This window comes from Nipponia nippon, unplaced genomic scaffold (assembly GCF_047370975.1).
Source record: "Nipponia nippon isolate SJK-2023a ecotype South Korea unplaced genomic scaffold, ASM4737097v1 scaffold_5, whole genome shotgun sequence".
NCBI classification, from domain to species: Eukaryota; Metazoa; Chordata; class Aves; order Pelecaniformes; family Threskiornithidae; genus Nipponia; species Nipponia nippon.
Window position 1 is genome coordinate 61,448,762 of NW_028262369.1, and position 26,904 is coordinate 61,475,665.

Consider the following 26,904-nt stretch of genomic DNA (forward strand, 5'->3'; position numbering starts at 1 on the left):
AAGCCAAGAGAAATACATGAGGAGAGCTTCTATCTGTTGTAATATATGTTTCTTGAGACACAGAATTGGAGCAAGTATCCGTGGATTTCATCTTTTTCAGTACTAAATACAATGTTAGTGTCCTTTATCTGTGTTTTCCTTGATTTACTACGTAATTTATTTGCATGGTTTCACATAGACACGTACATTTTTCTTCAGTTTTCACACATACATAGATATGGCATACAAACCTACAAAGTGAACTGTTTGTCTTCTGTGCTGCAAAGAAAGAAAATGGGGTGTAAGATTCTTGCTTTCCTGTTTTTAATTGTTTAATGGGTGCTGCAAGAGTGTGGCAGGAGCCCTGCAAGTATCTGGATGGTTAGGGAGATGGTTTAGAGGTGGACCAGGCAGTTAGGTTAACAGGTTGGACTTGATGATCTCAGAGGTCCTTTCCAACCTTAATGATTCTATGATTTCAGTAATTCCGTGACTGTGCCAATGAAACAGGAGTTTGTTTGTTTGTTTGTTTGTTTGTTTGTTTGTTTGTTTGTTTCTTAAACCTCTGGCACAAAAACGCCACCTACTTATTTATAACCCTTGTGGCAGATTGGAACATTGTTTTATCTGTAAAATCCTGTAGATCAGTTAATAAATAAACACAATCTGATGAATCAGATTAAATAACAAAGCCACCAGAAGCTGCAAGATAAATTGTAATGAACTACTAAAGTAATAAAAGGCTGCAGACAGAACGGCCTTGAAGATACAAATAAGGACCCCAACCCCTTAGCCTGTTGTACACGAGCGCTAATGTTTACTGATTTACACCAGATTCTGGCCTGTGCTTTTATATGTAGAGAAGGTAGAGATGCTTGAAAGTTTGTCCTGACTAGTGTATTTACTTGTTTTCCGCATGTGTGTGTGCATGCTTTTGAAGTCTGTTCTAGCCAAAATGTAGCACGGGTAAAGTCTTCGGAGTTTATATATATTCTGATGTTTAATACTGCTTGCTGCAGAAGATCAAGGGAGGACTGAACACTAGTACAGTATTTCACTGCTAGCCGCTTATTTTACAATACTGTAAACAACTGGCAGGTAGATGCAGGTGTCAGGCTGCTGGTTTGTGCCCTGGAGATATTTATAAAAAAGGCAGGCATGCCTAGAAAACAAAGGGCGTGTAGGTGCAATGTTTTACCATTGTTTTACTGTGTGCTGATGTACCACGAGCATCTAGTGGTGTTTCAGTGCTACCTGCACAGGGCCAGTGTAAGGGTACGTGATAGTTGTCCACAGAAATAACTTATCCTTGACTGCCGCTGTGCAAAAAGTCAGGGCAAGCCATTTTTCATTTGCTGGGAGGCTCGCAAAATGTTGAATAGCCACATATATATCAATAGGCAATTGATAATAATCTTTACTAAGAGGCATTGGGCCATGAGGTCATGAAGTGAATCAATTGCTGTATTTCAAGCTCCAAATCAAGAAAGTACTAGTTGCTTAATGGCATGTATATAGGCTTCTCCTGTTGTAGTGCTGCATTTTGGTTTTTGAACATTTTGAGGTGTCCAGAGTGTCCAGAAACCTTTTTAAGCACAGATCTAGCTGTATGGTCTTCTCTACCGCACGATCTAGTGAACCCGTCCTTTATCACATTACCTCGTGAACCCTAATACTTGGCCCAAAGTATGATAATCTAAAAAGTGCTTGTAGAATGGAGACATCAGAACTCCATGAGGTCCAGAACTGTATCTGCATCCCATGAAACGTACCCCAGGTACTGCTGCTTCCGCTTGGACTGGCAAGCATTAAAAGATTAAGGCAAAGTTTTCGTAACGTTGTTAGAGATTTGGTTCTTTTTGAAAATCAGATTGCTTTAAGATGACGCAGGTTGAGCGCTCAGAAGTGGAGGTACTTGACACTGTGTGTTGGAAGTTGTGTGTTTGTGTACTCTAGCAGCCTGGAGCCTTGTTTTAGATGTTTACATGTTGTGACTTCTGCATGCCGGTCATCTTGGACAATCTTCGGTTAGCTGCAGGACTTGCTGTTATTTCTGAGCTCCAGTATATGCCGATTATTGCGTGTGTGTGTGTAACCTCCCAGGCAAAAAAAAAAAAGGCAACAAATCAAAGAGCCCCCATGAATTTCAATGAACACATTTACAGTCATTAAGCACAGCAGCGAGATACAGCATCGGAGTGGGAGGCAGTTTTCCTTTGCAAAGCTACGTGCTGCTCAGAGGCAGCATGGGCTTAGGTCTCACTTTAATTTTTTTTGTGATTAATTCGTTCAGGGGTCTATTATTCATGTAAATATTTTTGTGTGTGAAACTTTGAGCTAGGCAGCTCTAGAAAAGCCAAAGTGTGCTGTTTAATTACAGGAGCGAACCCGAGGGACCGTGTGTCGCCTCTCTGCAGCCTCAGCCCTCCTGCTGAAACCTCAGCGCTGCCTCGGCCCTCCCTGGCTCTGACGATTGCTTCCTTGGCTCGGGGAAGCTGGAGGTGGGAAGGACCGTAGCAGCTATTATATCCACCTTTTTGTGACTATTGCACACTCTGGTGTTTTTGTCCTGTGTGGTGTTAAATGTCACCAAGCTCAGGGGCATTTTATGGTTCCCTGGGCTGACCGTTTCATGGCCTTAAAGGGCACCATGCCTGCAAATTGCCTCAATTGCCACCTATTTTTTTTTTCTGATTTGATTTTCTTATTCCTGCTTGATTGTCTACTCTGTGCCATCCTAAATATCTCCTCCCGCTCTTTAGTGTTCACTCCCATATCTAATAAAATCACAGTGTATTATTAAGTCTTTAATTTCTCAGTAGAGATACGGGCCATATTTTTCTGTGTCTGCCTACTTGTGTGAGCTTCACCAAATTAGCCTCTGTGCATCTCACAAAGTGCATGAATTCATTTACATGCTGTGAAGAAGGGAATTATTACCTTAATCATATGTATGAATAATTGAAGCACAGAAAATCAGAATAACTTGCCTGCAGTCACAAAATTTGTAGTGTAACTAAGAGTTGAACCCCACGCTCTTTAGTCCCAACCCAGTGCCTTAATCGTATTTCCTACCTCTGTGTTAAAACTGATCTTACTGTGGTAAGTCCCGTTGAAGGCAAAGGGCTGCTTTGTGGTAGGCACTGTGTAACTGCAGAACAGCTCCCCTCTCCCAGGCATCTTCCAGTTTTAGGGAAGAAAGAAGAAATAATGAATTAATACTGGTTACGGTCGTGACTGGTAATTCTGCAACCTCACTGATAGGTGTAAGTATCAGCCCAAAAGAACATTTTAACTTCTTCAGTGCTGCTTCAGAAAGCTTCAATGGGAGAGTACTGGGGTTTCTTCCAGCTCTGGGGTGCTAGGGGCTGAGTGGGAGTTCAGATTTTACAGAAATAAGTCACGCTCGGTGCGCTGCTATCAGAGGGACTTCCTCAAACCGAAAGTAGCTACGTCAGATGGCCACTTAGTTCAGGAATCTTGGCTGGCTTCCCTTCCAAGTCCCTGATGGGGCAATAACGCAAAAACAATAAAAGTCTGGTACAAAGCTCAGTGCAAAGTCTCTAGTCCTTGGATTGGGCTGACGTACGTCACACAGCCGTAGTAATGCCCTTTTCTGTGTGAGCTGGTCGCATTAGCGGTTGAGCCGTTGCAGGGACTCGGGGCATGGGCAGGTGGATGGGAAGGAGTTCTGCTCTGCGCTGCTGCAGAGGAGAACATGGTACCTGAAATAGGGAAACGTGGGAGTAGTTAATCCTGACCGCTGAAACCAGTGCATCTTTTGTCATTGGTCTTAATGGAGGCAGGATTTTAGCTCAGTGAAGTGTATCGTTGCTCTTAACCTGTTCTGTAGGCCTTTCTTATGTTATATGCTTATGGCAAGGTATTACCTGGGATGCCTTGTTATTTCCCTTTGACTTACTTTATATTCTGCTATGCACTCCCAACTCTTTTGAGAACAAAATGCTGTGTGAATGCCTTACGGGCTCTTTCTCTTTCACTGACCTTTTTTATGACTTTAAAGAAGTTTCCCTAGGCCCAAGTCTGCTTTCTGTCTTGAATATTGACCTTAGAGTTACACCATCTCATTGTCACTGCACGCAGACTTCTCAGCTATCAAAGTTCACCCACAGGACTCAAAGTATTCCTAACTCAGAAACACCTTGCCTTTTATGTCCTCCTCCTCTTCCCCCTCCTCCCTCCACATGAGCATTTTAATTTCACAAGCAAACTCCGTTTCTCTGTGAATTTCGATGAGTGGTTTACCTGTTTCATGGTAAAAATTGTACTTCAAACTTAAATGTCTTTTTCACTGTGACTGTCATAATATTTTCCATTTGAGGCTGAGACTCCACTGTGGGTTTTCTGTGCCACATTGTCATCTATATGAATCTGAGCTTAAATGCGTGGAAATTCTGACATTTCAGTAAGAAATATAAAGTGTTTTTTTACGTTCGTCAAGTTAGCTGTTTCATAGGTATGGCCGCTGGGTTTTGCCCAGTGCCCTGGTCTTTCCGAGTTTAACAACAGATCGAAGATTTCTCAAGATTTTGGGCTTGTTTGCATTCACTGTATTGTGTCATTTCTATGAGAATGAGTGATGGTAATTTTTTATCTGATTGCTTACCCTGAAAAGGTGATAAAGGAATAATTACCCCAAACCAGGGATTTCCAAACTGCCTTTGCTTGAGTGCCGCTACCATTTGGCAGTGGTGATTACATGCAATGCCGAACATGGTGTCCATGTACCATGGTCTTCAGTGAGGATCTTGGAGAAGGCAGCTTCATACCAAGCAAGCTGAGCCAAACTTTGAGTGGCTTCACTGTGGAAATGGCTCCACGGTGTGGCCTTTAGTGGGGGCTTGGAGAGGGTTTTGGTAGGCTATAGCACTGTTGAACTCTTTGCCTTCAAGTCAGTGGCCTATAGACCAAGACTGCTTGTGCCCAGTACAGCAAGCCACGTGTTTTGGGGGCAAATTTTGACTATTAACATTTACCTACTATGCAGTATTTGACAAAGGCTGAAATGTCTCTTGGCAGTCATGTGGTTTCTTACGGTGGTTTGTTATGTGGAACAAAGTATGCTGTTGAGGAGATCACCGGAATTGAATTCTCTAATGCACTTTTACAGCTTTCTATTGGGTAGTATGAAATATGGAAAAATGTACACTGGCACTGGCAACGTTCACATCCACAAATATATATATATTTTTTGTCATTAGTTACTTTGAGAATACGAGGGGAAATTTGCAGCTATTTCAATGACTTGACATTTGTCACAGTGACAAAAGTTTCTAAAATCCAGACCATATTGCTACCTCGGCTAGCCACACCTCTTTCCAAATGCGTTGTGAGAATTGCTGGTGACACAAACTGGTGCTATCAGAACTGATTCCATTGTGGCCTGACCTGATCAATTGTGCTGCAACCCAAGTCACAGTCACTTTGTGTAATTTTATAGTATAAATCAGATTTTACACGTGTGGGGCTATGATGTGATTCCATCTGTAGAGCAGGGGGGACGGAATTTGGAAATGAACCTAAGGGAGTTTTATTTGATCCTACTCAACTGGAGCTCACAAACTTTGTCCTTCACGGTTGTGTCTGAGCAGCTTCCAGCTGTGTATTAGGCAACATGACTAACATTTGTCACATGTTGTTTGTTCTCTTATCTTCTCCCTAGAGGAAGGAGCATGTGTGCTGGAGTATTTCTTTCCTTGGGGAGTTACGTTCCTCAAATCCCATATTGCATGTAGAAATCGTGCCTTTATCATTAGCTTTTATCATCTCTATGAACCTTGAAATTTGATGGAATTTGGATAGGTTACCATCATTGGAAAAGCTCAGCCTTGTTGTGGGCGAATAGTTTGTGAAATTGTTGCAATGCAGAGAGCAACCATTTGAAGAGGTGTACTACCAACTTTTTTTTGATTGTTGAATCAATTTTTGGTACTGTGACCTTGTAGGGGAATATGTTTCTCCGTGCTAAATGATAATATATTTAATTAATTGTAGCTGTCTCTGGAATAGCTGAAAGCAATCATCCTCTTCCCTTGCATCCTACAGTTTATCTAAGTTGCTTGATAACCTGGTGTAGCCAAACCAGGTGGGCTAATTCAGCCCTGCTTCAGCTTGGTTAACTCAATCCCTTCAATTGCATTGGATTTTTTTTATTAGACACCAAGTTAGCTTCTAATAAAGGCATCAGACTGGCAGGCATTGATACCATCTAGATGCATGATGAAGCATTGTAATGGTGATGATAAAAGTCTTTCCATCCTAGGGAGCTGCCAGTATGTTTTCCTAAAGGTGCTTCCGGAATGAGGTGGCTGGTTTATGTTTAAGAGCTGAGGCTTGATCCAGATCGTTCATGTCAAGGGCAATTACTCTGGGAATGATAATGAGCCTCAGACTCTGCCTCCACTGAGATTCCCAGTACCAATGCCAGTTATGGCAATAGCATAAGCTAGTGAGCAAAATAAAATAAAGACCACAACAACTGTTTAGTTGAAGAGACAATACTTTCCTGAGGATAAGCCTGCTCTCTAAATAAAGAGAAATAAATCCACGGTTTGGATGCTTATTAAAAGCAGCTTTTTTTTCTCTGGTGGAAAACTTGGCTGTGTCACTGAACTGCACACACAAACATGCTTTTTGAGAAAAACAGAAACTTTCTGCAAACGTGTTCATTTCACTAATTCCCTTTTTTCTCTGAGACAAAAATGTTTGAAATTTTTTGACCAGCTCTGATACCGGAGGCTCAGGCTTTTTCATCTTCCATCATATAGGTGATGTGGGGCACACACTGTGGTATGTACTAGTCCTGCAGAGGCCCCAGAGAATTTCCCTGACCCTGGGTCTTTGATGTTTGGGGCTTCAGCCCCAACGCAAGGAGCCCTCTGTCTGGCTTCTTGTTGACTACAGGTGTCCTCCCCGCAGACTAGCATGCATTTGCCCATCCCAGTGGTGATGGTGCATTTTGGCTGCAATTGGATTTCGTTAAGTAAATGATCATGAAAAGCTTTCAATATTGGGACAAACCCAATAGAAACATGCATATTATCCAACAGAGGATGTTCTCAATTTCTTTGGCCAGAAACTAAAATTCTTACCTAAGATTTTCAAAACTCTGGAAGAAGTTTGACCTTCCCCACCCCTCAGCCAGCTCTGAAAATCACAGCCGATGGTGTTTTACTAGACTTGCAGTACTGACTTAATAGCTCTTTTGTTATTAGAGAATAAATGTTCGTGTTCTACAAGTTTAAATTATATTAAAAACCTTTATTAGCGCGGCTTGGCAAAATACACTTCTGGCTAGCTTTCTGGCCTTGGGTTAGGCCATTCTTGTGGTTTCTAAATGACATGCTATGAAAGGAATATACTTTATGATAATCTGGTGCCAGGTTTTGCATGTATTAAGAGGCATTTGCCATTTGTTCATAATGCTGTTGAGTGAAACAAAAAAGAAATTTTAAAATTGGAGTTATGTCTTGCATTCATCTGGCTTGATTTTAATTGTATATGTCCTTTTATTTTTATATATATATATATATTTATGTTATATATATTTTAATATTATCCGGTCTCTGTGAACTACTGGTGGCAGCTCAGTTCTGGCATGTAACAGTGCTGTTACTGAAGTTACTTTCTGTTGTCTTTTTTTTTTTTTTCCAACCTTCCCGTAGTAATTTTGGCAAAGTTGTCTCAGTGAAAGAACAACTCCTCTGGGTCACGTAATGGGTTTCCCCGCAGCTGGGAGCAGAATTAGGCCACTGGGGCAGCTAGTTTTTGTGAAGGCAACTGTTCGTGCCATGGGCAAAATGTCTCAGAAGTTTCTTTCCCACGAGACTTGGTGACACACAGGCGGTGCTGGGGTGTGATTCAGCTGTTTGGTTTGTTTTCCCGTCTTGTCATCTGTTTATTTGCTTTGCGACCAACAAGTCCGCCTCTTTTTCCTTCTGCTGATACTGCGCGTTAGTGTGAAAAACGGATGGGGCGAAGTACCCGGCAGGTGGGAGGTGTGTGCGGTGGGAAAATGGGGCTGGGAAAAAGGTCTGGGACTTGAGTAACCTTTCTTAGGTGTCTTTCCATTGCAAGAGTTGTTTGTTGCAAAGGTGTGATTTTTGATAGCAAAAAGTGGGCTACAGTGGATTTGACCTAATGCTCTTGTTCTTTCTGCAGTGGGGAAGCCTCACAAGTGCAACTACTGCGGCCGGAGCTACAAGCAGCGCAGTTCGCTGGAGGAGCACAAGGAACGCTGCCACAACTATCTGCAGAATGTCAGTATGGAGGCTGCCGGGCAGGTCATGAGTCACCATGGTGGGTGGAAACCGCCTTTTGAGGTCTCTTGGACTTGGAGCATCTCTTGCGGGTTTTTTTTCCATCTGTTTTTCTTCCTTCCTTTCAGCTTTGCATCACTTCCATCTTACAGATTGCTTATACTCAGATAGGCAGGAGGAGAAAAGATGGGCTAAAATCCTCACTCTGTCCAATTTAACAGCATTGGTTTTGCTGATTTTTTTTTTTAAGTCAGTATTTAACTTTTTAGTATGTATAAATATGCAGACATGGAAATAAAGCAAAGTCACCTGTGCAGAGTTACCCTAAAAATGAACTAAGCCATGTATAAAGTGTATGATTCCTCTCCCCTTCCTTTCTGATAGTGACTGGTAATTATAAGAGATAAGGATGGTGGAGGTATTCAGAAATCATTATTTCTACTCCCTGTAAATATTATCTTATATCCCAAAACAAGGGGGGGGGATAGATATAAAAATCTTCAGGGTGGAATGGAATTCAACAGTGTTGATGAAAGTAATTATAACAAAAATAAAATGTTTATATGCATTTACATGTGTTAGTATTAATATGTTAACTAACACTGCATGTGTTAATATACATAAAGACTGAAGATTGCCAAAAAGATTGTTGAAAGCAAGAAATGTTAAACTCCGTGAATTTGTTTTCAAAAATTTCCATAGCTATTGGTATGGATAATGAGCATATCATCTCAGACTGCAGGGTTGTAAGCTTATCTGTAGCACTAAGTACTAAAAGGTAGCTGTCCAAAAATTGTTACAATTTCATTCAAAATTAGTGTTTTGGAAACTCTTCTAAAACTGAACACCTTTTAACTTTTAAAAGTTGTCTTTAGATGTTTGGTACTTGAAGTATTTAAAATTTCTTAACAATCAGAAAATATAAAAAACTGTAAGTTTTCCATTTTGATTAAAAATGACAATATACCTAGGAATACCAAAAAGTTACATGGTAGGTAAATGAAAAGGTGAAAGAACGTTTCCTCTTTTTTTTTCTGTTTTGCTTTTCATTGTTGAGTGGAGTCATATGGCTTCATTTGGAAATTAATTGTGTTAAAAGTTCTGACAGGTCATTTCTAAAAATCTATAAAACTACGAGCTGAAATAAAATCTATTCAGCATTTTTAATATGGTCTATTTTTTGGTGAAAAAAATCACCAAAAAATTTTAAGGAGTACTTTTCCATGAACAATTTAATCCTGTAAAGGCATTCTAAATGTATTTAATATGTATTGTCAAAATGTTCATACAGCTCTATTAAGTAATTGCTATCTTTGTAGACACCCTGGAGACTAAAATCAACATTTAAAATATAATGGATAACTTTAAAGACATTGCAGTTAGTAATTATCTGCTTTAGGCCTGACTTTACGCTTGTAAAAGTCAGTGGAAAGACTGATTTCAAAGCTTTGCTATTTGCAGGATACCTGTTGTGTGTTTGGTCTGTTAGATGGAGCGCTTAGTTGATAGCACGATTTTAACCACCGACTCCATTCCCAACAAAATACACGGTCTTCACTCTACAAGGGTGTGCCTGTCTTATTAACCAACTGGGTGATGATTTCGGTCAGCCTTTCCTTAGGGAAATAACAGTAGGCTGATACAGTTATGACAGCCAGGATGTTTCAGAGGTTACATTGTGGAGGATCTTCCCAAATTCCACTCAACTTCTGGGTTTATTATTCAGTTATTTACCAATATTGGTTTTACTCTTGTTGATAGTGTACTTCTGAGGAAATCTAAAGCTTTTTCTAAGCTGCTTAATGCTATGACAAGAAGGGTAAGTCCTTAACCCTGTCTACCCAAAGAAGCTGGAATAGTTGACCTTGCATTGATTTTTCTACCAACTGAAGTTAAACCAGTGCAAACCCCATGCGGACAGTTCTTTATTTACAGCCTGACTGACTTTGCTTGGGCTTAAAATAGAAATGTTCACACAACCACTTTACTTTTCTCAACAAAATTAACTTAAAATAGCACTTTGAATTCAACTGGTGCCTCTTTCTGCTCTGGGCAAATATGCCTAAATCTCCCCTGGTGAATGTTTAAGGGATATTTGATGCACTGTCTTTGTTGTGCTGTTTAGCAAGGGTATAACGAAGACAGGCAGTGACAGGGAGCTCCAAATTCAGCTGGGACCAGTAATAAATCTCACCTCACATCCCAGCATTTCATCACCTGTGAAGCTCAGCATGGGAGTGAGGGTCATGAGCACCAACCTGTAGAGGTCCTTTCTCCTGGGACTATAAAGGCACCAGGGAAGAGTATACAAGTGATACTCAGCTTCAAGTTAGGTCTTAGTCTAACCCTGAAAAACATATTAATTTCCTTCTTTCCCATGTCACACATGGAAAGGTATTCCTGAGGATGAGTGAGTGCATGCGTGCTTTGGAGATTTTGATTGTTGGTTTATTTTGCATCACATTGGGCTTAAGTTTTCCTGACTGTCTTTCAAAATACTTTTTATTTAAGTATTTTGTTCTTGCTGAGTGTTTTGAAGCTTCTGCATGCATTTTGGTGTGACTCCTGGGCACAACTTCACCCTTATGGACAGAATAGGTAGAGGTGGATATTTTCTTATCCCTACTGGCATCCTGCTTTAAGGATGCAAGTGGCTGCGCTGGGTCTCTACCAACATGGCCAATGTTTAACATTGGTCTGAATTGTTCCAGAAAACTGGAGGCAGCCCTTAGAGAGTTTGGATTTTTTTCAAGCATTGTGCTCAAGTTGATCAGTTTATAGGCATGCTACAGACATCTACTTGGTGCTTTTGCTGTGGCCTGATGAGGCCTTTAATTTCAATTATCTTTGTCTTGCAGATGGCTAGATCACTTGACTAAAGCCACAAGGGGAAGGACAAGAGGGGAAGAAGGGCTAGTTTCAGTGTGTGGGTCTCTTGTGTGTACAAGTCTCCGGGTCTCTCTCCATCCTCTCACAGGATGCCGGTTGCTTGCTGAGCTGCCTCTCCTTGTGGCTAGGTCCTGTTCCCTGCTCAGCACAAGGGCTGCTGCAAGAGAGCTCCCATGACTCTGTTGTTGGCAATTCTCAGCTAAGCAGTGCTGGCTCCAGAGGAAGAAATTAGTCTGTGGTCTCCTAGCTAGAGGCATGTTGGGGGTGACAAAAGTGACAGTCTCTGAATGCCAAGAACATGACATGCGGCGATGAACAGGAAGAAATGTTGAATGCTAGCTATGGTTTACACCCAGTTATATGTTCTTCTCTATCTCCACAAAGCAAAAAGTCCAGGGAAATTCTTAAAGTAGAATGGAGAAGGGTACTCTTTTTAGGAGAAGGAGAAAGAAGCCTAGCCCTAGGCTGTGCGAGGCTCAAAGGCCGGCTCTACATAAAACACACAATGAATGGCCTTGTGTCCTTCCCTCTTATATAGTTGCTTAAAACATCGTTAAAATGCTGGTCCCACAGGAGACTTCACAGCAGGGTCCTTGGGAATATTTCCTGTCATTTCTCTGCACACACACTTTTTTAAAATAGGAATATTGTGAGCTTAGGAAAGGAAATTGAGGTTGATGGAGTAATACTAATTTCTACCAGCTGAGACTTAGCCCACTGTCTGTTGTTTGCACACAGAAGTATTTATCAGCAAAACACACATGGGGTAATTTTTTTACTTCTTTTTTTCCCCTATTCTTTCATCACTGCAACAGCATAAACTTTTCTAATAGTATGTGTGGTTTCTTACAAATTAAGAAACAAAAACTAAAAGATAGCCACTTTGAGCACTATGATTGAAAGACCAGTGTCTTCAGGAAAATAAAGACTTTCTTCTGAAGACCATCCAGGTTTGTGTATTGAGAGTTTGGGCTTAGAAACAACATTTGGTGTTAACTGCAATTGGGAACATTAACAGTGTCAGAGATGGTAAATATTTGCATGGGCAGTCCAGGAGCGCACCCTGAGAGCTGATTAAGAACATCCCTGAACAGAAACATACTCAAGTGTGGGCTTTTCATGGACTGGATGCTTGATTTTTAGAATAAAAAAAAAAACCCTTCCTGAGCTAAGACCATAAGTTCACAGCATAAAATGAGTTGCTGTATCAAAGCTAGTTATAATGTGTTAGCTGTTCTTTGGTAGCTCCCACTACCAAGGCAATGAAGTACGATGAAATGCAACAAAAAAGGAATTGCATTTACCACAGAGTAATTGTGTACACATGAGTTTCTACCACAGAGCAGCTGATTTGTGATAACTGTTGGTCGTGTGTGATCGGTTTGCTTTTCTCCTTTTTTATTTTGTTTTTCCTCAAAAAAATTATGCAGGCTGAGCTATTTCTCCTTTGTTTGTATATTTTCAAATTGAAATGAAAATTAATGTATCTAGAATTGACAGTGTGATCTTTAGCTTAACTCTTTGGATTTCTAAAATGTGACATCTCACCTGTTTGGTCCGGTTTTGCATGCAATTTAAATGGTTTCAGAAAAAGGGCTATTTCCATCTCTCCCTTCTCCTGGGAAATCTACATAACAAAAGACATTCCGGTAACATATTCCCTTTGTAACACAAATATTGGTGTGATTCAGTGATTTTGTTGCAAAAGAGCCATGCCCTGGATTATAGAGTTGAGTTCTGAGGTGGGAAAAAGAGCTTGCAGCATGAAAGATAAAAAAGAAAATGCTTTAAGTGGTGATAATTTTACTTTTAAAAGGAGTCCAAGCACAATTTTTGCCTGACTTAGAGAAGAGCAGATGTCTTTTTTAGCACTACTCATTTTTCATGGAAGAAAGGTTTCAAATTCCGTCTAGGAAATTTTACACACATATGCCCAACAGTAGAATTATTTAATTATTACTTAATTGTTATAAGATATACAAATGTCGCTACATTTGGAGCTTAATCAGATGGCTATGAAAGTAATCAGGAGGTTTTCAACTGATTTTGTGGGCAATTACAGTCCTACAAAGCCAGCATACCTTTAGGAAGTCTTCCTAGGAGGGATTTAGAGCCCTCTGCATCTCCCTAGGTCCCTATCACCAGCCTCCTGTGTCCTGTATGCCAACGGCTGGGAATTCTTGAAGTGGCACTCACATGCAAACCTCACCCATTGCAGTGAAGATGGATAATGCCACTGAGCAGGGATCCAGGGTTTCACACAGAGTGTGTGTGCATGTGCATGCATATGCTGATTTTTGGTAAGCCAAAAGGACAGTCAGATGCCAGTTCCCAGTGAAAATGAACAGACATAATCTTTCCTTTCTTCCAAAATCTCCTCAGTAAATACTTGGGTAGAGCTAGTACAGATAGCTCCTGACCAAGCAGAGTATTTAAATAACCTTAAAAATTTAGCCTTAGCTATTAAAGTATTCCAGACCTCCCAGTCTGCACTGGGCATTAATTAGGTCACTCAAACACTGCATCTCATTTTGTTGCAACATTAGATTCATTTCATATTTATGCTTTTTCTTCTTCTCTTTCACTGATGCCAGCAGGACTGCCTTGTAAATGAGAAACCATTGTGTTTCTCAGGGGGAGCATCCTGTACAAATAAAAAAGTAGCACAGTAAATCATTTTATAGCATATGGTAGATCTAAGCCTCAAAGTACTCCAGCTTTCCATAGCAGCAGAGGCACAAATGGAATCAAATTAATAAATTGCCATGTTTTCTTCTTATGAATGTCTGAATTGTGAAGTTCACCTGAGCAGATACTCTGTTTTGTAATTGCCTGGTATTTGCTCTTCCTTACTAGAAAGAAGGCAAAGACGAGGCTTTTATCACCCCATTTCTCATATATTATGTGCTAGCAAACAGCTGCGTGTTTAAGAACAGGAGAGTGATTATTCCATATTAGGATCCTGAAGGTAGTAACGTTACATGGGAGGAAAGTAGGCTAGTGGTGTTCATTTATGGCACAGTCTCAGGGAGAAGGTATCGGAAGGCTGCTACAGTGAGAGACCAGAGGAGGACTAGCACAAGATGTGGGTTTCAGTCCTTCTCTACTACATCTGCAATACCACCCGTGACTTCTCTGGAAGATTTATCTAATACAGAGAATGCAATGGGTTGCTCACAGTTTACAAATTGTACGAACTGTTTGCAAGATCATCCCAGTTTCTATTTCTCTGCCGTCCATTCTTCTCCTCAGATAATTTTTTACACCTCAGCCGTCCCATCAGCGTATGGACTAGTGGCTGATCCTTCTCAGGTTTTCTTGCTACCTTATGAAGATGAATGTGGGACAATTAGGCCATGTATTAAATTCATGGCAGCAGAGCAGTGGGAAGAGCTACATGTGGAATCACACTTTTGACGTATATTGCAAATGACATGGCCTCTCTGACTCTGATCCGCAGCGTGGTACCACTGACCCTTCTTGGTGTTCATAAGAGGATGCTCAACAAAAACAGAGTAGTCTGTAGGTATTTAGTGATTAGCTATGTCAGCAAGCGACATAAAACCCTGTGCAAGTTGGTCACTACCCTGGTCGGTAGCCCACGCAATTATTACACTGCTTTTGCTCTAGCACCTTATTCCCTAACCCGACAAGTGACAACGAGTGAAATGAGTAAAGACAAAAGAGGTCATTAATTTCTTGTTATTGTCTCAAAGACAGCGTATGAACATTCCCCTAACGTAGTTAGCACAGGGATGCAAAAAATGGGAAGACAGACACAGAAGATTTGCATTCATCAGTTGTTAGGTCTGTGTTTGAAGGGATAAAATATTAATAAAAAAATTGATAGTTTCTGCGACAGATTCTGAAGGGAATTTCCATACGATGTTAATCCTGTAATTCCAGTACAGCATTTGTTGATTTTACAATCTCAGGTATACAAAGAGGAAACACACTTTAACAAACAGATCCTTCATTCCGGAAGCCTTTATCTTAGGAAATGCATGGCCAGGCCTGGGAAACACAAGTCATCAATGCCCTGTATGTTTTTTAGTCATTGAGATTAATGCAAAAAGAAAATAAGAATGGTAAGCGTGCCATATGATAAGCATGAAGTTAAGGGAATACAGAAAGAACGATAACTAAAAAGTTACATGGGCAACAGGTGACCATATTGAAGGGGGAATAACAGAAAATGTCATCTACAGAGTGAGTTTTCAAAAGTGTTCCCTCCTCACTGGGAATCTGGAGTATTCAGAGCAAAACAAGTCCTCTAATAAATGCTTAAAGTTGGGCTTCTACTAAATAAGATGGTCCTAAACAGAGGCATTTTGTAAATGTGGCTCTGCTTAAAGGTGAATGCTATCTTGATGCCCAGTGTGTTCTTGCACCTTGCTTTATTTTGTGTTGCACTTGTTGCGCAGTCAGCAGGGCTCAAATGATTTGTGTTGTCTGTGAAGCGTAGACCAGACTTGTCTGATACGATTTTTTGGTTTTATGTAGTACCTCCTATGGAAGATTGTAAGGAACAAGAGCCTGTGATGGACAACAATATTTCTCTGGTGCCTTTTGAGAGACCTGCTGTTATAGAGAAGCTGACAAGCAACATGGGAAAGCGTAAAAGCTCCACCCCACAGAAGTTTGTGGGTAAGCTTGAAATACGCCTTTTATTATTTTTAGCGCATAGGTATAGGTTACTTGTTATTTGTAATAGCCAAAAGAACAAGGAGAAAAGTAGCGCACTCAGAACTTGGTTGTGATGGGGAGGGACAATAATGGAGATGGTTAAATCACAGCAAGAAATCCTGAAAATTATTGAATTGATTTTACCAACCCAGACAATTCAAAGCTGAGGTCCCCAGAATCATGAAAATGGCTTAGAAAATCTTGAACTTTTTACTGTGCCTTAAGGCTGTTTTGGTTTTTTTAACTTTTCTCTGGCCCTTTTGAGATTTAGACTTGTAATCCTTCCCTCTCCTTGCCCCAGCAAATAAAAACTAAGACTCTCATATAATTATCTGTCTCCATATGTGTGTGTGTGAAAAAAAAAAAAAAGAGAAAAAACAAACCAGCAAGTATCTCAAGACTTGTAACTTGTATTAAATTCTTGAGAGTTGGCAACAACTGGTCTGATAATACCGGCATGAGGAAGTAAAATCACATCACTTCTGTTGGAAGAAGTGCTTGCTCCAAGTGCAGCATTCTGCACACGGTAAACTTATTAACGCATGAATATAAAACAGCACTGGATGACTTTTGGTTACCAAATTTAGAATCCTAGGCCCAGAATTCGTATTTTACTTTGTATTTTGACATCTTAAAATTGTTCAGCTTGTAACAGGAGACAGTATGGGGAATTTTACTTGGTTTGAGCTGTAGCTTAAAACTTCTTTTTACTGCTACTGAGGCAATGATAAACTTAGGAGGGGAGCTGGGACAGAGAATTATTTGGGGTAAGTGTATGCTGCTTGTCTCCAAAGTCATGTAATATGCATTTTCCACACTCGCTCCCTGGAAGGACAGTCATACAGATTTTAAGGGTGTCATATACTTATTCTGCCAACACTGAGGACACTTACGGAGAGAGGATCAGAGGACTGTAAGCAATTAACACAGCCATTTAGAAAAGTCATTGCCCCTCAGCTAAATGCAGATTCAGATGGATTTGTTAAATCACCACTGAAGGTGATTTTAAGCTAACCCACATGGTTTTGAATAGTAGGGGGCTAGCAGCATGCAGCAGCTCACCTGAGGGGCACTGACACACTGACCTGGCTGCTCTCAGTCATCTGACCATTCCCAGATATCAGTGCTAAGCCAAGGTTAGGTCAGGAACAATCCAACCCACAGGAGAATGCTGAGCAGCATCAGTATTTCCTGTATTGTTATTAGTCCTCTGAGATAAAAGCTTAATTCTTACACTAGTCTCTGTAATAGTGCTCTGAAATGAATTACTGTATAGCTGATAAGAACTGGAGGATTTATACTCTGATTTAATTCATTGTTGTGACAACAGTTGTGGTTGAAATGGGAGCAGGACTCCCTACTGACAAGCCAAATACAGCTTTATGAGATGGTAAACATGGCCTCATCATAGCAGGTTTCCCTAGTGTTGTGTCAGCAAGTGCTGTACATTCTTGCAGGTTGTGACAAACAGTGAAATAGTTAACCATGCTGGCACTTAAACTGGTGTGTCTAGACCTCAGAAACATTACAGCCTCAAAAGAAAGAAGGGCAGTTTCACACCTCTCGATCCTTTTCCCCCCAGGTTGTCCACAGACTTGAGCAGAATTGTGTTTGTAATACCTCTGAGGTTATCTTTGCAGGGGCTAGAGACTTTATCTGAGAGGGATGGAGACCTTGCTCCTTTCCCTTAAATTCTGGTGTACCTCTGCCTGCTCTCAAAGCAGTATAGTTTACTGATTGTAAGTATACCTCGCAACTGAGGCAAGCCACTTTCTGGATGGTATAAATTGAATCCGTTTTTGGAAGCTGTAGACGATGGTCTCTTTTTTTTAGACCAGGAAGGTTATTTTACTTGTCCACTCACATGCAATTAACCATACGTTGTTACTGTCTTCAAAGGCAAATTTACTGATTAGAAATCCTTGCCGGAAATGTGCTGTAGCAGATTATTATTTTCTTCAGTAGGGTATACTGTGGTGTTGGATAAATCTGTTTCTTCTATAGGTGTAACAGATCATTTTGGTATTCCATTTTTCTGGGGCTAGGAATTCAGGGTTTTGTGTGACATGCAGCTTTTTATCCAGATCCAGCTGTAGGGAAAAAGTGTCCTCTTTCATATTTGCTCTATCTTGTTTTTCTGCCTTTTCTGATCTGTCATGGCATCACGGTGTTTGAATTGAAAAACAGCAGTCTCCGCTTTGCTGCTTTTCTTTTTTTCATCATGACCTTACTTTTCTTCCCGCTTTCTCCCCAGTGAAATATTGTTCAAGTCTATCAGGAAGAACTTGTAATGGTTCTCTTGCTTGCAGGAAATTTTCCTGCACATACTGCAAGTGTGGCACCTGTCCAAAACAACTTAATGGTGTTTATGAGAAGGTCATGGAAGCATAAGCTAAAATCTTTGCATGCTACATCTGTCAATGCTTTACTGCTCTTTCTGATCAGCAGTCTCCAAGGGACCTTGGTTATGGACCACAGTCTCTATCCTGGCTGAAATTTCGGGAGGAAGGGAAGCAGCATACAGCAAACAGAGTTAATTTCTGAGTGAGAGCCTTGGTTATATATCTGCTATTGAGGTGCTAGTCTTACCAAAACTGTTGAAATAGTGGAGGCAGAAAGCATAACTTACAATGCACTGGAGTCTGAGTACTTCTTTTTGCCTCCCCTTCAATGAAGGAAGAAGCAGACACTAGTGAAATTGAAAGCAACCATCTTCAAGCTGATCACATGAAGCAGATTCACGTGTTTTCAGTTTGAATGTGGTGCTCACTCTCACAGAGTGTCACTGAGGTTAAGAACTGGCAGGATACAAAAGGAGACATTTATGTGGCTTATGATAAGACCACAGTTGTTATAGTAAGAATTAAAAATACACAGGCATCTCAGAACAGATGAAGATCAACCAGCTTCAAAATTAGAGTCAACTTCTAGTTAGTGGGGGTCAGGAAGAAATTTACCCAGTGGTAAATTCTCTAACTGCTTTCTCCAAGATTTCTTGCAGCTTTCTCCCAAGTGTCCGGCATTGGAGTTGCTTTAGATACTTGATGAGATGGACTACAGGTATCACAGGACAGCTGTGTCTGTGTGCTTTGAGGTTTTTTTGAATGTCATATGATAAGATGACCACAGTGGAGAATGTTTCTTCTTCTACTAATGTAAGGCAAGAATAAATAGAATTTGAGCATAATTTTGCATGAGAATTCAAAATGATGAATCCGATTAGTTAGTTTTAAGTACAGATTTAGCTAAAGAGGAACTAAAATTGAAAACCATGTTGGACCTGTTTGCTAATGTTTCTTCTGAGCCCTGTGTTTTACTCCCTCTCCTCCTCATGTTATCATTTATTTTACTTTTTTATGTCACACTCCATTTCTATGGCTCTGACATCTTTGGAACCAGTTCATAATTAAAGGAATGAATAATTCAGGTCACTGGCAATTTACAGTTTTCTCTACTCTGCTGTCTGTGGTGGAGTAACTAAATGTGGAAGATAAAAGGAATTAAAATAAGGTTTGCATCATTCATCCAAGTAGTCCATAAAGGACAGGTATTATTTCTTGATCTATATAGCCTACAAAGGACTGACAATGTGTTTGGAGGCTGGATCAGACTCTCGCCAGATCCAGTTCTTTATTCAAACACAGGAACCAGAGCAGAATCAGGTGGCCAGAGTAGGTGACAGGGACCAATGGACTTTTCAATTTTCATTTCTTGCTTCCCACCGTGCCAAAGGCACCACGTGCCTCCTGGAGCTGTCCCCCAGTCCCACTTTGGCCCCACGTGGGAAGCAGCTGCTCAATTTCAAGTGAGGCTGGAGCCACCTCCTGTTACAGAGTTGTCCACCCTATGAGCGGCAGGACAGCCATCACAGCAGGACTGCCAGCCCATGGCAGAAACACTGAAAAGAGGATGTTTGATGGCAAGAATCATCCTTAGGTCATGTTAGATTAGAAGGGCCATCGTCATAGCACCATTTGCTTCTTCCTTCCCTATTTTTCTCCAAATGTCTAATGCATAAAAAAGGAACAGTTTTCTACCTTATACTTTCTTTCGGTAAGCTATAAGTGTAACACAGCTGGCTGTAGGGAAATGTAGTGAGGTACACGAACGTGGTGTCTAATCAGAAGCATGTGAGCCGTACTGCTGAATAGAGTAGGAATATTCATGTGCTTCACTTTAGACTTGCATGTAATTACCTTGCTAATCAGGGCTAAGTTCCCAACCAAAAGTGATGCATCATCTCCAAGGATAACCTGATTGTTCCATGGGTAATGTAAAATTATTTCTCCTTTTATGCATCACTTTAAGATAAGCCGTGCTAAGTGGAATGAATTATTATAGTCAAAAATAAAATGCTGAGTGATAGCTATGTTGAAATGTTCTAATGCTATTTGGAAGAGATTTGGGATTACAGTTCTGTTTCTTTCTTATGGTGGTTTGTACACATTTTGTTCCAAGCAATTTTGGCAAAAGATGGAAGAAGATTCTTGAGTTCTTTAATTCTTGGATAGCCAAACCAGTTGTATGTAGTGACTCCTTGAATTTATTAGCTTACACTGTTGAAGAAAAGTCTGGTTTTATGTACCGAGGCGGTCAAAAGTAACAAAGACAATGAAAACCAATGAAAATTATTTATCAGACTTTGTAAAATCATCTTAAAAAGTAAAGCTAGTCAACAACTAGCTAATATTTGTGTGTATGAACATATATGAGCATGTGTATCTTGTATCTTACACATATAGTTATACATATAACCTTTTCTATTTAAAAAGAAGAGTTGTTATATGAACTTTCCTTGTACTGACACTCTAAAGCCATCACTGGAAAAGCAGTGCTGCTGAGCTGAACCCTGACGTAAGTAGTGGTAAATTTGTTAACTTCAGAGGAGAGCTGTGATACGTAACATGCCCTGTGACTAGCGTAATTTACCAGCGTGTGCTTCTGGTTTCGCATATCTGTAATGGCATTGATGTAAAAAGGTTACAAGGATGTGAATTTGGATTCACATAGTGATGAATCGGCCAGCTTCATCATTATTATATATTTATTTATCCTGTGACAATGAAAGTTGCTTTTGCCTTTTACCAAATGCAACTAAGCTATACATGCTGTTTGTATGCTTTGTTTTCTTGCCTAGATAGATACTAGGAGAGGTGTGCATGTGTCGTTTTTTTTCTTGGTCCAAAACATTGGGGTAGGATTTTTTTTTTTTTTTTTGAGGGGGTGAATTAAGAAGATATTATAGCCTGAATGCAAGATGGTAGGTCAGCCCCAAGTGCCTGCTGGTACTTGCTCTATTCTGTGACTGCATTCAGTTATTTTATATTTTTCCTGCTGGTTGAAGGATTTACATATTGTGGCTCTGAAGGTGACACTGTACCAGCCCTCTGTACCTGTTGCTTATGTTTCTTGCTATGCAGCCCTGTAGTAAGGTATGTACAAGGCACCTCAGAGTGTGGGGGACATGTGGTACTGCCTCTTTTAATTTTGGGTGAGTATGTCTAATGGTATAAACTGGCAGAGCTTCATCGACCTTGGTGGTTCAATCCCATTTTCTACCAGTTCACATGTATTTCCTAACTTGAAGCGTGGGCACAGTCAGGCCCAGTGGAAGGTTTGGTATCAGTCTGGAGGTCGCCGCAGCCGCATGTTTCACCTGGAATAAAAAAAAAAAAAAAGCTGTTGGTGAGGTTGCTGTTTTACCCATCTCAGGACAAAAACTTTGTAGGAGGTCAGTAAACAAGTAGAAGGAGGCTAACTTTGGATTCTGGAATGCATTTCACCCCAAGTCAGGGGTTTTCTGTCTCTCCCCACCCCTTCTACAGTGAAACCTTGGAGTGATTACATTGATTTTTCTCATTCATTTGCTCTTGTCCCTTAGGTGAAAAGCTCATGAGATTTGGCTATCCAGATATTCCCTTTGAAATGAACCTAACCTATGAGAAGGAGGCTGAGCTGATGCAGTCTCACATGATGGACCAAGCCATCAACAATGCAATCACCTACCTTGGAGCTGAGGCACTTCACCCTCTGATGCAGCACACACCAAGCACAATTGCAGAGGTGGCCCCGGTCATCAGCTCAGCTTACGCTCAGGTCTATCATCCTAACAGGATAGAAAGGCCCATTAGCAGGGAAACAGCTGACAGTCACGAGAACAACATGGATGGCCCAATCTCCCTCATCAGACCAAAGAGTCGAACCCAGGATAGAGAGGGCTCCCCCAGCAATAGCTGCCTGGATTCTACTGACTCAGAGAGCAGCCATGAAGACCGCCAGTCCTACCAAGGAAACTCTGCCTTAAATCCCAAGAGAAAGCCAAGCCCGGCTTATATGAAGGAGGACGCCAAGGCTTTGGATGCCACAAAAGCTTCTAAGGGCTCTTTAAAGGATATCTACAAGGTCATCAATGGAGAAGGGGAGCAGATTAGGGCTTTCAAGTGCGAGCACTGTCGTGTCCTTTTCCTGGACCATGTCATGTACACCATCCACATGGGCTGCCACGGCTACCGGGACCCGCTAGAGTGCAACATCTGTGGCTACCGAAGCCAGGACCGCTATGAGTTCTCATCGCACATAGTCCGAGGGGAGCACACATTCCACTAGGCCTTCTCATCCAAAGGGGACTCGTATGAAGTAGAACTGCACATGAAGAATACTGCACTTACAATCCCACTTTTCCTCAGACATTGAGACGCCTATTTTGTTGTTGTTGCTGTTGTTGTTGTTGCTGTTGTTTAATTATTATTATTAACCTTATTTTTTGTGGACCCAACCTCATTTGCTCTGCCCAGCTTAAGAATGGAAAGAAGGAAGGGAAGGGATAAAAGAGGGGTTTGTTGCCGTCACTTTTTGATGAGTGACTCACCTCACTTTGTGTGGGAATTGAAAGGCAGTCCGTTTCTGTCTCAATCAGCTGTACATCATGTCCTGTTTTGGGATATCGCTCAACCCTGCTTAGGTGCTTTAGAGTCCCAACGAGATGCCACTCATTTACAATTTCAGACAAATAGGTAGAAACATTTCAGATGAGAGCCTTTTTCAAACATGTAGGTACGGTGCGGGGTTTCGGTGGCTGGAGGAGAAAGGGGGAACTTTATTCTGCAGAACGAACAACTATTTTTAAAGCAAAACTGTTAGGGTTTTAGGAGCACGAATCAAAGTCAATATTCCTTTCAAAATTACCTTCTAGGGTAAGCTGTTTTTCTGGGTTCAGTGTGTATTACCCCTCTAGAATGTAAAACAAACAAAAAAAAAAAGTATGTCTTAACACTGTACCACATTACAGCAGTTTAGTTTCATAAGTCTGAGGGCCTTCTGTGGTAAGTCTGAGGCTTTGTATTTTTATTTTCCTTAACTTATGAAGCACCTTTTTTAGAATTGTTGATTTGCTGTTACTCCATGCCTATGTGTTGACTCACTGGCTTCTTAGAGACCCTTGGGAGCCTTACTTATTTAGTTGCACCCTATGTTTTAAGAAATAGCATTTAGAAATAACATTTAAACTTGCTTCTAGGACAGTAAGTGGCCTAGGAGTGGGTAAGAGAGTCTGTAGTTTACTCAAGAGGTTCTGCTGCTCTTCTGAAATAATTTTGTTTTAAAATTACAGATTTTAAAATGACAAAAGTACTGGTAGAAAAGTGTTCTTTAAATATAATTATATATCTATATATACCTATATAAATACTTTCTCATTCTATTATCACAGTGTTAACCTCTTGGCAACAGCCTAAACTAAGACTTGCAGCTGGGAAAACGCTAGGGGCCAGGTCCTCGGCCACCATTAATCTTCTTAGCTCCATTGAATTTAATGGAACTACCCCAACTACTTCAGCTACATCAGGATCCAAGCCTTGACCGTTTTTCGTCTTGTTGACATCTTATTTGCTAATTTGCTGAAGCAGTGACTTCCTTTTGGTTTTAAGTCATCAGTTCCCCTTTAATTTAGGGGTGGAAGTGTTTGCAGATTTTCCTGGATAGCCTTGGCTCTTGGAGAGCACAGAAGCCCTGCAAACAAACAGATCACATATGACCTTCCCTACTTCTTCAGAAAGTGATACATGGAGATGCAGGTGCTGTGCTTTGATTTGGATTTGCAGATTTCACTTTTATTCCTAATTTATTAATTTCACTCTAGGGAATGCAAATGGAGAAACAAACTCCAGAGCAAGTCTTTGAACTACAGACTGGACAAGAGAAAAAAAACACCAATCTGTTTTGTTTCCTTTCTTTCTCTCTCAATAAATAACAAAGCCAGCAACCACCCAGCAAGTTGCAGGTTGCATCAGTAAAAGCTGGGCTTAAACCTACGTGACAGATTGCCATTGAAACCCAACTGTTTGTACCAATCACAATTGAAATGTTGTTGTTTGGCAACAAGAGCACAGCTTGAGAAAGGAAAAATCTGCATGGGTTTAACCCCCTCTGTGCATGCATTCTCCATGCACTTGGTGAGACCTTTTCCAAAGTATAAAGTTACTAAAGTATAAAAGAGAGAGCAAGATCAGGCCATAATGAATTCCCATCTGCACACTTCAATCTGCGTACTCGATGCATATGCCAGTTTGCTGTTCGTTTTGAGGGTACTGGGTTTTTTTTCTTTTTCTCTTCCTAGACCTGGAGCATTTGAGAGTAGGAGCTGAGTGGTATTGATTGAAATCTTTTTATGGTGACATTCTTGGCAGCTAGAACCTGTGTTTAGAAAGGATACAGTAGATCACGGCCAGATTACCTGATGACTGCTTCCCAGCACTGAAATGCTATTAAGTAGGAACTGGTAAAGTCTTGCAGTAGCCTATTAATTATAATACAATATGGAGAGAAATGCCATCTTGTGTAATGTGAGAGCTATCAAGGCTGGGAATATATGGGCTTTGGAGAGACAGATTTAAAGACCTATTCCCAACATTGTTCTTAATGTCGTTGGGCTCCTCCCCCTCCTTCTTTCTTCATCCTAATGTAGAGGAAACTCAGGCAAATGAACCGGTGCCATCCTCCAGACCATTCTCATTTTCTTGTGCTTGGTGCAATCAAAGGAGTTTGTGTAGGAGAAAAATGGGGAGATGCTGGAGGGCATCACTTCTATTCCATACGGCTGATTCTCTGCAGCTATGAAGGTTGACTTAGGAGGCAGCCGGCCATGTTCTGCATCAGGATGTGCTTGGAAATTCAGAAAAGGGGGGTTGCTTTTACAGCATGTCGCCCCCCCAAAAAAAGTGGTTGTGATTTCTGCTGAGGCAGCAAGGGTCTTCTAAGAATGATGTGCAAAGGGAAGGGTGCTGGGCCTGAAGGTCACTAGGCTTGCATGGGCCTCCAGAAGACACGTGTCTGAGCCAGAGAAAAGGGTTGCTGGCAATCCCTTTCAGTCTCTGGGAGACAACACTCTGTTCTCCCCTCTGGGGTCAGTGGAAAGAACATGGGCTATGGTTTCTTGGAATAGTTAGCACTGGGGAAAAAGTGTTAAAAAATTCTGCCTGTTTTTGGGAAAGCACCAGAATATGGGAAAGGCAGAGAATCTCTTGTGTATCCACAAATAAGTTGGCTGCAATTATATCTGCAGTTTGTTAGTGTGCACTTTTTTTTCACTGATACCTCCTGTAGTGTATATTCTGCAGATGTTTAAAAGATCAGACAGGGAGGCTCGGTGGTTTTGTAGCTGGCTTCAGTCAAGCCCAACTTCTTGTTCCAATGATAGCATGCGACATCTGTATGTGAGCACTGCCATGCCCTGGTATCACAGAAAGAGAGAACTGGGGAGGTGGAGGGGAGATGCTGGTTTAGCTATCTTCCAAAAAATGCATTTTTTGTAGAGCAAGAAGCTGGGGGGTTGCATTAATTTTTATTATCAATGTCCTTTTCTGAACACTCCCTGAAGATTTTCATCCTAGAGCTAGGGAAAGGAGAAAGATTAAATTCTAGTTCAAGTTTTTAACAAAGTTTTGGACTAGCGTTTATTTTAGTATTCACTTCCTACTGAAAATCATTGGAGGGTTTTGTATAAATCAGTTTGCCCCTACACGGAAACGTGCAAAATGGGACCTCAGAGATTTTTTTTTTTTTTTTTTTTTTTTTTTTTTGCTTGCTTGCTCTCTGCAGATTTCTAAGAAAAGCTCTTGAGTTTTGTCGAGTTCGTTAGTCATTCACAGTGTACTAGGAATTTCAGTACACGATCCTTGGCCTGTGGATCCATTTGTTCTAAGTATTTGGTGTTGGAAATCGAACCTGGCTGATTTTTATTAGACTGTCTTGAAATTCTTGGAATCAGGTTTCCAGTTAAAAACCTGCACTTGCAAATTTAGAATTGGCTTTCTGTGAGCATTCCCCATTTTCATTAAAAAAAGAAAAAAGCCATTTCTGCACACATCCCTGCCCGTAAACCCTTTCACTTCTTTTTACATCAAAAATGGCAAGATTCTGACTCAATTTAGAGTATTACAAGCCTATTAAATGAAATAGAAGTGTGACTGCTTATTCTGCTCTTGGTATGATCCATATTCTTGGAGCAAAGGGCATTATCTATATATCTGCTGTTATGGCCAATGAATTTTACAGCCACCTCTCATTGCAATCAGTTAGGAGGGCACATCAAAATATATAGCATTTTTCAGTAAAGCCAGCTCTGTACTCAGTAACTTATGGGATTAAAACAATTTTATTCTCCTTAAAAAGTACTTCCATCTATGATGTGATGTGAAAGGTGCCTAGGCATTAACTTCTATTGGTCTGTATTAGAGAGAAAGAATCCAAATTTGTTAATTGGCTTGATTTTAATGGTAGTAGTTTCTACAATGTGAGGACACAACTCACAAAATAGCCATGTGGAACTAACGTATGTTTAGTAAAAGGTGAAGAAATTCTCGATTTTAAGTGTTTCCAAATTTCTTTCTGTTTACAAGGGTATTCCTAAATTGGGGCTATCAGGCAGAAGAGGAAGCCAGGAATTAAACCAAACCCTTCAAAACTGGCCTTTAATAGGACATTATTACTGTTGTCCAGATCCTGAGCTGGCTTTTTCATATTTGGAAAAAAAGCCCCATTGAAAGAAGCCAGGCAACAAACACTCCTTCCTCCA

At 40.7% G+C, this 26,904-nt stretch overlaps 1 protein-coding gene across 3 annotated transcripts in view; it reads left to right on the forward strand.

The window, feature by feature from the left end:
* The window catches only part of IKZF2 (IKAROS family zinc finger 2), a 114,781-nt gene extending 88,897 nt beyond the window's left edge, over positions 1-25,884 (forward strand). For all 3 annotated transcript variants that reach the window (XM_087733255.1, XM_087733256.1, XM_087733257.1), the window contains 3 exons: positions 8,161-8,298; positions 15,651-15,794; positions 21,715-25,884. In XM_087733255.1, coding sequence (XP_087589381.1) covers positions 8,161-8,298; positions 15,651-15,794; positions 21,715-22,439 — 1,007 coding nt within the window. In that variant the 3' untranslated portion in view covers positions 22,440-25,884. The remainder of the gene's footprint in view (positions 1-8,160; positions 8,299-15,650; positions 15,795-21,714) is intronic.
* Positions 25,885-26,904: the final 1,020 nt, after the last annotated feature.